General features: G+C 32.9%; 2 protein-coding genes across 2 annotated transcripts; both read left to right on the top strand.

The window, feature by feature from the left end:
- Positions 1-2,638: 2,638 nt before the first annotated feature.
- On the top strand, positions 2,639-6,941 carry LOC111913221 (synaptotagmin-3). The gene is made up of 12 exons (XM_023908939.2): positions 2,639-3,055; positions 4,057-4,155; positions 4,371-4,421; positions 4,512-4,641; positions 4,720-4,838; positions 4,917-5,018; positions 5,281-5,355; positions 5,437-5,513; positions 5,630-5,879; positions 5,967-6,335; positions 6,426-6,554; positions 6,625-6,941. The coding sequence occupies exons 1-12, from the start codon at positions 2,939-2,941 to the stop codon at positions 6,751-6,753; spliced, it is 1,647 nt and encodes a 548-aa protein (XP_023764707.1). The 5' UTR covers positions 2,639-2,938; the 3' UTR covers positions 6,754-6,941.
- Positions 6,942-9,084: 2,143 nt separating this feature from the next.
- On the top strand, positions 9,085-10,143 carry LOC111913222 (uncharacterized). Its single transcript, XM_023908941.3, has one exon. It carries the CDS (start codon positions 9,234-9,236, stop codon positions 9,885-9,887), a length of 654 nt encoding a protein of 217 aa, XP_023764709.1. The 5' UTR covers positions 9,085-9,233; the 3' UTR covers positions 9,888-10,143.
- Positions 10,144-10,769: the final 626 nt, after the last annotated feature.

Below are 10,769 nucleotides of genomic sequence, written 5' to 3'. Positions count from 1 at the left end.
AGATATGATTGACAAATATTTTTGAAAATTCCTCTCCGCTAAGGGTGGTTGCCATAAAGGACAAATGACATAAAAACCCTTAAGTTTTTTGAAATATTCTGATTTATCCTTCAACTAGAGCTCTTATAGATAATGACATAGTGTTGGTTGGTCACGATTCAATCATTTGTAATGAGCTCTTCCACATCATATAAGTTTTTTTTTTTTTGGAGAATTAGACTGAACTAAATGTATATAAAAATCAGATCGACAAAAGAAGGATTGGCATTGGTTCCATTTTATGTCCTGATTGTGGCTCAAACATTGAACCACCAATCATGTTGATCACCTGCCGTTTACGTATGATGATTTGGTCGCTTTTTTCGTTGCAAATTGGGTAACTTTGCATGCTATTCACCTTCTAATGTGGTGGATGAAGAGTTCTTTGAGGAGGTGATCCTTGCTTTGGATGTTGTTTGAACTACAAAAATACTATTTTATTTAGAACGGTTAAACTAATGAAGACGATTTTTTTCTACATTTTTTTAAACAATAAGTTGAAACTTAATTGGGTTAAATGACTCTGAAATCCAACTCTTGTTATTTCCGTCTTTTAATGTGTTTTACTTTTTCTAGCACCTTGTTAATTGATAAAATTTCAATGGTTCCAAAACATAAGTTACATTTAGGACAGAAGAACATAATGCAATTGATTTAAAACAACTTCTTTCAAATCCATGAAACAAGAAACGATTTGAAAGTAAAGGATGGTCAATTGAGTTTGTTTAAATTTGTGGGATTTGGGGTCTTAATTTGAAGGAAAATCTATATAAAAATCTCAAATTTTTGCGTCAGTTTATGATTTAGTCATAAATTAAATTTATTAATGCAAAATGACAATAGCCGGTTTCCTTTTTCCCTTTTTTTTTTGTTAATGAAATTTAATTTATGACTACATTATAAATTGGTTTAAAAGTTTAAGGTTTTTCTGGAGATTTTTTAAAACTGAATCTCAAACTTATACGTTTCCTAGTAAATTATATATATATATATATATATATATATATATATATATATATATATATATATATATATATATATATATATATATATATATATATATATATATATATATAAAATACAAATAATAACTAAGTGATAAATATAACTCTTTATTTGTAAAAATACTTGTAATATAAACACATACCATAAATTTTGTTGTCCACTTGCCTATAAGTTGAACCACATAAATAATAATAATAATACAATATGGTGTTGTCATTTAGCCAAAATTTGAAGCATTAGTTTTCACATGATTAAATTCGAAAATTGACATTGCTTTGATGATTCCTTTAATATTTAGGCAACAATTAAGAGTGTGGATTGAAATTTTGCATATTAATTACCATCTTATACCAATTTTAATTTTTTTCTAGATATATACAAGGAGTTATGAGTTTTGAAAATAGTATTTCTAGATATTTTTGGGATATTCTTTATATTAATGGGTAAAAGTTGCAACGATTTCCCTCAGGTTTTGTATCAATTCAATTCTACCCTAATCTTTTAGAATGGAAGAATCCACCACTACCTTTTTTTTTTTTTTTTTTCATAAGTTTGAGTTACAAATTAACCTTCTTTGACCCTAGCTAGTACCATCTCATCCATAACATCAAGTCTAATATTATCAAATATTACACAACAAAAGCAAAAAACTTCTATACACAATAAAATGCATATATATATATATATATATATATATATATATATATATATATATATATATATATATATATATATATATATATATATATATGTGTGTGTGTGTTTTACTCAAAATACATTCAAACTCAAATCAAAAAGAGAAAAAGGAGCATCATCATTGACCTAGCTATCATTCTTTATAACAAAATTTTAGTTATAGGGTTGAGATTACCTACAAAAATGGAGATGTCATTCAGAACTCACCACCAACCTTTTATTAAGAATAACTGAACATGTCTATAGAAGTATGCAAAAGTCTAAATAATTTTTTCTTTTAAAATGACAAACACCCCCCACCCCACCCCTCTAATCTACTTAACTTGAAGTAGTTTAAGGAAACCGTTTACATCATTTATCATTTTTGTAGGATCAATTGCTCGTCGATTAGTGAGTCAATTGGGTTGATCCTCAAATGAGTTCAAATTCTTGGCCAACTGACTTTTAAAGATTATTGGTTGGTTAACTCATTGCTCTTATTTTTGTTCCGCATAATCCCTCGTTTGAATTGCACTACATGGCAAATGTATGTTTGTATAGTTATACAACCAAAAATACAGTTTTACATTTTTTTTGTTCTTGGAACAATTTTGTCGAATCCTAATTAACCCAAGGAACAATTTTGACCCTAAATCAGTCTTAGCATGATAATAATATTTTTCATACACCCCTTAATCTACTTCTAATTCTATATTTTGTATCAACACGTAAGACTTGAACCCTTAACTTATTGGTTGGGAGAAGGAAATATCAAATATTTGTCATTATTGTAAACTTCAGGGTCTAATGGTGTAACTTACATTCTCACATGAAGTCAGCCATTTGACCAAATGCCATCATGCTAACAAGTTAAATGTTCGATTTCCGTTTTGTAGAAGAAAAGCTTTGACAGTTGGAAGGCAGCAGTCCCCCCACCTCTTCACACCACAAACACACACAAACACACACAAATCGTTTTCCGAGGCTACACTTCTCTATGTGCGTACATATATAGACTTCCCAAAGTAAATCAAATTCCCAATAGCATAAATAATAGCTCATCTATATTTTAGCCAACTCTTTCGTTAGCGTCTGTGAGTAATAAATCTTTCACAGGTTTTATCGCCGCTTCGATAAAAGAATCTTCCTTCCTTATTCCTTAAGAGTCCACGCACTCTGTTTTTTTATTCACATGCTCTGTTTCTGAAATCGATCATCAATGGGGTTTCTTGGCATTTTCTTGGGAATCATTGGTGTCGGAATTGGGATTGTTATTGGTCTTGTTCTTGGGTTTTACTTGTTTATCTATTCCGACCCCCAAAACGAACCCTTCGAGGTAATCTGTAATCTTTAATTTCTGTAATTTCTTACTTGCATGTCAATACTGAATGTTGGATGTTTCAAGAAAAGTTTGAATTTGTGTCATTTGGGTTGTTCATCGTTTTGAATAGTTTGTCCCGATTCTTGATTCAATTTTGATGCATTTAATTAATCAAATGGGTACATTTGATTTTGTGCTAGTTTTAATAGCAGTTTCTTGTTCCCTGATTGTTGCTGCGATGATTTAAATACTAATTAATTAATTAATATTTTATTATGGAAGAACTGCAAAGAGCAAACGATGAATGATTTAAAGATTTGTGTTAATTCAATTTTCACCTGTAATTCCTTTTTTTTAATCTTATTTCATGATTTTTTCTTGAAACTTACAGTGGATGTGATTGATAGATAGTGACAAATTAGTAGTTGTTATCTAGGTTTTCACTTTTGGGGGTTTTCTCGATAATCTTTGAATTTTTGTTCAATGCTCATATGCTAATCAATTTACAATCTTTAATTTTAAATTTTATTGATTTGATACTTTTTTAGGTTTATGCTATTATGGTATATTTATCCGATAATTAGCTTTTTTTTTTTTTTTTTTGGTTTTTTGTTGATAATCTTTGATGTAAGCACACAAAAGCTAACGATTCTTTGAAATTCTCTGGTCTTTTTTGGGACGTATTTAAGCTTTATTTTATGTAAAGTGGTCACCTTTATTTACTTTTGAACTTTTGTTTATCCTTTCTGTTCTTTTATGTGATTCTCATTAAATCATTATTTTAATCTTTGATATAATATTTATTGATTTAGTAACTATTGGTGTTGTGATAACTTGTAGGCTTCTAACAAGTAACACTTGTTTTCCTTGTTGAAAAACCGTCTTATTAGCTGTTTTGTTTTTTTTTCCAACCTAATATTTTTCATAATTTCATGGTTTGACTTATGGTTAATATATTCAACATAAAGTTCAAATTAACTAATTATAATGCATTTTTAATGATTTTGCTACTTCAGGATCCAATTGTGAAGCCAATTTCTGAACTTGATACAACTAGTTTACAAGATTTAGTGCCCGAGATTCCTCTATGGTTGAAGAATCCCGATTATGATCGTGTAAGTATTTCAAAAACTATCTTTTTGATTCTTTAACTTATTCTTTTATCAACCCCTGAGCTGATCAATACACCTCAAAGCATAATGTGAGATTTAAATCAGGTATATAGTGGGACCCACTGTCTATAAGGAGTCCAAACCACATTCAGACAATAACCCTTGACTATTTCTGTCAGTATATCGTTTCTTGTTTCTTTAACTTGCCTTGTTTACAGGTTGATTGGCTGAATACATTTCTTTTGAACATGTGGCCTTATCTTGACAAGGTACATTGTAAGAAAACAAAAAATCTATAAAGTTTTTATTTATTTTTTTATTCTTTCGGGGAGAAAAGTGTCCAAAATGTTAAATTTCAGGCAATTTGTGCTGCGATAAGGCAAACAACAGAACCAATAGTGGCTGATTATGTTGGGCAAGGGCATCGCCCTATAGAGGCAATTACTTTTGAGACCTTAAGCCTCGGGACCCTTCCTCCTATAGTTCAAGGTAAATTCTTGATCTGATTGTGAATTTATGATGTGGTAAATGACGATTATGCCCCTCGTATATTATTTGTTGTGCTAGGTATTAAAGTTTATGAGACGAATGAGAACCAACTAGTAATGGAACCGGCGATTAAATGGGCTGGAAATCCGAATATAGTCATAGTTGTGAAGATATCGTTTTTGCGCATCAAGATTCAGGTATGACAATGTGGTAAATGACAATTATGCCCCTTTTGGTTATAGAATTCTGATTGTGAATTTGTGGTTGGTTTTTAGTTGGTGGATTTACAAGTGTTTGCGGTTCCAAGGGTGACTTTGAAGCCTCTTGTCTCGGCTTTTCCATGCTTTGCTAATGTCGTTGTATCTTTGTTGGAGAAGGTACAGTTTAGGTAGTGTTTGGTATGATGGAATCACAGGAGAATGGAACGGAATGGTTCATTCCATTTCACGTGATGGAATGGAATAGACCGTTTAATTTCTTAGGCGACGGGGTTTTTTTTAATTCCATTCATTAGTCATTAGTCATTACATTCCATTTAACCAAATAGCGACTTAATAATTTGATACTTACAGTTCTTTTATCACCTTGTTTTATTGGATTTATTTATATGTATCTAATTCTAATCCTTTTTTTTTAAAGCCACATGTGGACTTTGGGCTGAAGGTACTAGGAGGAGATGTTATGTCTATCCCTGGCCTATATCCACTAGTTCAGGTTTATATTTTCTCCATTTCTCTTCCAATTAATTAAAACTTACAAGATTAAACAATCTCAAACTTTTGTCTGGTTTTTCAGGATATTATTAAAAAAGAAGTCGCAAAACTCTACCTTTGGCCACAAACTCTTCAAATACCCATTCTTGATTCTTCTCTGTAAGTCAATCAAACGTTTTAATCTTTGAACATTTGTTAAATACCTAAACTACCCTTTAAAGAAAGACAAACAAAGGGGGAAAATTGGTAAATTTCTCACAATATTTTCTGGTCAGTGGTGCTGTGAAAAAGCCTGTTGGAGTGTTACATGTGAAAGTGATACGGGCAACGAAGCTGATGAAGATGGACATATTGGGACTTTCCGATCCATATGTAAAGCTTAAATTAAGTGGAGAAATGTTACCTTCCAAAAAAACAACAATCAAGAAAAAGACATTAAATCCAGTGTGGAATGAGACCTTCAAGCTTGTAGTCAAGGACCCTCAAGCTCAAACCCTTCAAGTTAATGTCTTTGATTGGGACAAGGTAAAATGACCAAAACACCCTTGGGTAGAAATACAACCAAAGCACTCTTTGTTAGAAATGTGATGATATCTGTTCTTTGTTCTTTAGGTAGGGAGCCATGATAGGTTGGGGATGCAAGTGGTGCCATTGAAGATACTACAACCAAACGAGACAAAAGAACTAACCCTTGATCTATTGAAGAACACTAACGTAACAGATCCACTGAAGAAACAACAGAGAGGGCAGATTATGTTGGAGGTGACTTATGCGCCATTCAGGGAGGATAGTGATGTAGTAGTAACCGGGACCCTCAATACGCCGACTAAGAAAGAGAATGGTGCAGGGTTCGGCGGCGAAACCCCAATTGGTGCCGGCGTACTTTTGGTGACTGTGCAAGGGGCTGAAGATGTTGAAGGAGAGCATCACAACAATCCATACGCCGTGATTATATTTAGAGGAGAAACAAAGAAAACAAAGGTCAATTGAGAGTTCTTTCATACCAATTCTGAAGTTGAAATCGCATTCTTTGCCCTAATGATAGTAATGATCTTCAACTTTTCATAACAGATTATTAGAAAAACTCGAGATCCGAAGTGGAATGAAGAGTTTCAGTTTATGCTTGAAGAACCTCCGATACATGACAAGATCCACATCCAGATTATGAGCAAGAGAACGCGAATGAGTTTCTATGCAAAGGTTTTCTGCTCTTAATTTACTAATTTCATGAATTTCGTAGTTTTTAACTACCGATTTGAATGATGTGCAGGAATCACTAGGACATGTGGTGATAAACCTTGCTGATGTAGTGTACAATGGGCGGATAAACAATAAGTTTCATCTCATAGATTCGAAGAACGGCCTGGTACATGTCGAGCTCCGGTGGAGAGAAACTTGATGTTACTCGATGATGGCGGAGTCAAAATCGGGAGTGATATAGTCAACGTGATATATTTTTGAGTTTTTTTGAAATAGTGTTTAAGTTGATGAGATGTGAATTAGTTCTATACATATTGGGAAAAAAATACATAAATATATATAACTGGAATTGGTTAAGATCTGAAATTCTGAATTCATTTTGCGATATTTCATTGTGCTAATTTTCCAAAATAATAATAATAATAATAATAAAGATAATGTAATTCTTTTTAGAACCGCAGCAAACTTTTGACATGGGCCACAAATCTTAGGAATAAGTAAAAAAAAGCCCAATTTTGAAAATTTGGGTTACGAGGTTATCTGCATCTATTCTTGATATTTCCCAAAGTCTCAAAAGTGAGAATAAACATTCATTTCCATAGGTTCTCCTCCACATCTCTCCTTATTAGTTTAGCTTTATCACCACAGTTAAGAGGAGCACGAGAAGCCCCGTTGCTCATTATGTAGCAATGACAGATGTGGGCGGTGTAGGAGACAGGCCCGACCCTAAGCGGGTGTGCGGCTGCCCATGGCCTATCTATTTCATTATCGTATTTTTATTTGATCATTACTATAAATATTATAGTAGTATTAGTGAATTTTGGTTATAAGCAAACAAATTAAGAGCTTATTTTGTAGTTTTTGCACAAGGCCGAAAATCAACAAACCAACCCTGTTAGGAGTTTGCCGGTGGAATGGAGGATCGGAGAAGTGGCACTGTTGTATTTTGCTTTTCAAAATCTGGTTTCTAACTTGTTCAACTGGTCTGATTTTTACTAAACTACTCGGTTTAGACTTATTCAATTTCAAACGGTTTTGTGACCGACCGAACTGGAGTACTCATCGGTCCCAACGGGTCGATACGAACCAGTTTTCAAAATATGCTTTTTGAGGTATTTGTTTGGATTAATGATTTATAAATGCAATAAGTTTTATCTTAAAGTCATGTAAGCTATTTTCGTACACATGAAAATTATACATTTTTTTCGTATATATTTATTCATTTATACTTTTTCATACACATATAACCACTAATATGTGAAAAAAAAAAAATTAATCATGATGTATACCAAAAAATATAAGTTTAATGATCATATATGTCAAAAACATAAATGACTAAATATATACATATAATAAAGTTTATTACAATTATAAGTCCTTAAAATGATGTTTTCTTCTAGAGTTATAGTGTGTTGTATCACACCTCTTATTTTTTGTATGTCTCCTCAACATCACCCCATTTTCTCTCCCTTTTCTTTTCATCTAAGAAATGCTCATCTTTCACCGTTTTAAATGGTCAGTCCTGAGGAAGTGTGAGGTGTGTAACTGCATATGACACATGTCATCAAGGGGGTCGATTTTTTATATAAACGGATATTCTCATTGGAAATCTGTTGTTAATCTGTCGTCAATTCATCCCTAACTTATTGCCAATTAGCCGCTAATCCGTTGGAAGGTGGCTTCTATCGTTCGTGGTTCGTGGTTCTGATCACCGTAATTGAAGGTTTTTTTTCCTAATCAATAATATAACTAACAACGGTCTATTAACTGTCGATCTTATCGTAATATTAATAAATTTTGTAGACATTTATGCAATACAAGTGGAAAACGCAAAGAGATGGAGTATAGAGAGAGGGTGTGGTATAAGCATTGGGCGTGTATGGGTTGGTGTTAGGTGGGGATCAAAATGTGGTAGTGCATAGTCTTTAAGAGACAGGGCTAGATATAGAGATGAAGAAAGGTTTAGTTCTTTCACCAATCTCAAAATTTTACTCATGGTTGTTTTTGTTTTGATTTTACCTCGTGTTGGATGCTTATTGTTGGAACTTTAGAGAAAAAGAAATGAATATGGTTGGGATGAGTTGGGTTGGATAAGTGTGGTCCTATCTTATTAAATATATTTTTGGTAAATGAAACATGTCTATAGTTTTTTGCCATAATTTTTGTCCACGCCCAAATTTGCAAATTTATTTAGTAGATGATTCAAAACTAACTGATAGTCCGTAGTTGAAAGTTGTTATTTCGAAGTTGATATATATTTGAAAGTTGTGATTTGTATTTTTGTTAAAATATTTACCAAAAAAAAAGTTTAAAAATTTTAAGTTACGTAAAATCAACATAAAAAACTCACAAAACTATTTTCTATTTTTTTAGATTTTTTTTTCAAAGCAAAAAAGTACACTCGTACCTTAAAATAATATTTTAAAAACTCATTTTTCAACTAAAATTCAAAATATCTAGAAGAGAAACTTTCTTTTCTTTGAAAATATCTTAAAGTCCTCAGGAACTTTCTTTGAAAATCTGCTAAAACCTCTCCTATAAAGCCAAATAACCTTTATTACTATATACCCCCAACGACCTCAACACTGGTCTCGATCAAATCGACTACTTTTCTCCACAACCTGAACTCACATTCATCCATATCAAGATCCGAACGAATTACAAGATAATTCACTCAAAATGATAATCGATATAGTGATGCAAGTTGCTCTAATTCTCATCACCCTCTTCATGTTCCTATGGATGCAAAAGATCCCTCAAAATCTCTTCACCAAATTCCGTTACAGAAACCGATCCAGCTACTCCGCCAAGCGTCACTTCATCATCGGCGCTCAGCTATTGGCTAAATCCAGATCTACCAAAGACCGATCGTCCGCCGTTAAACTAGCCAAAACCGCCGCCGAAGAAGCTGACAAATCCATCGCTCTCGATCCAAAGGACGCCGCGTCACACATACTCAAAGCCCTAGCTCTCGATGTGCAAGGTTTTGGCACATCGGCTTTGGAAGCGCTGGATGTCGCGCTGTCGCCATTGACGTCGAAGTCGTTGAGCAGCGAAGAGAGAGGAGATGCGTTGTTGAAGAGGGCAGAGATCAAAATTAAGGGTAGTAAGAGAGGGCTAGTTGACTCAGCGATTGATGATCTGCAGCAATCAGTGAAGTTGAAAGGGGATAAAGCGACGGCGTTTCGGTTGTTGGGAGAGTGTTATGAGAAGAAAGAAATGAAGGAGGAAGCGGTGGAGGCGTATGAAGGTGCACTCAAGGTTGACCCCAAGTGTACTCCGGCTCAAGATGCATTGAATCGATTGGGTTCAAGTTCAATTTCAACACAGTGAGATCTAACAAGTAGGGACAAAAATTCGTACTTTTTATCTTCCATTTTATGATATAAATGCTTCTTTTTCTTTTCAATCAAATGACAGCCGAAAGAACACACAATATTCAGCCACAAATCTCATCTTTTCGTGCACTCTATCTAAGTTAATTCCTTTGCTATTGTTGTATACTCTTGAAAATCTTTCTGATAAAGGAGTAGGCTTCTTATATATATACATTTGGGAAATGGTAATTGAAGAATAGTTGTTAATTGAACTGATTTAGGCAGTTGTCATAGTTTTTTTTTTAATGGATTTTTGAGAAATAGTCTATTACATGTTTGTTACAATATGTATTTATTATAATCGTCTAACATTTTGTTTACAAAACATGTGCATAGATGGAGGCATCAACTCAACTCGTATCTTATCATATTTAATATACATGAAATTATATTACAAATGATTCTAATTTCTATCATTTAGTTATCATCAACCTTTTAATAATCTTTCGTGTGATGACATGTTACCCCATCTTCTGAAATTCTTGGAAAAAAAATTACGAAATCAAGCATATTAGAATGAAAACCAGTTTTAAAAGTTGTTAATCCCCCAAAACGGATCCAATTAGAATTTAGAAGTATGAGATATCAACTCATTCAGCGATAGGTTTGTTAAGAATTTAATGCTTCAATTGAAAGGACCTTTGGTAGCCACAAATAAAATGTAGGATGAGTAATTGTTGCAGATAGCTTGTGGCTGTAAATGTTGAAATGTTTATTGGAGAAATGTGTCTTTTGCAATCAGATATTAATTGCAGTACCTTTAGATTAAGGGGTCCCAAATTTATCAAAAACACACCCTTTACTTCATTTACTTTTACTTAATATATTTTAATTATTA

The sequence above is a fragment of the Lactuca sativa genome, chromosome 8 (assembly GCF_002870075.4).
Source record: "Lactuca sativa cultivar Salinas chromosome 8, Lsat_Salinas_v11, whole genome shotgun sequence".
NCBI classification, from domain to species: Eukaryota; Viridiplantae; Streptophyta; class Magnoliopsida; order Asterales; family Asteraceae; genus Lactuca; species Lactuca sativa.
The sequence above is the reverse complement of the archived record's forward strand: the minus strand, read 5'-3'. Positions and strand labels throughout refer to the sequence as shown.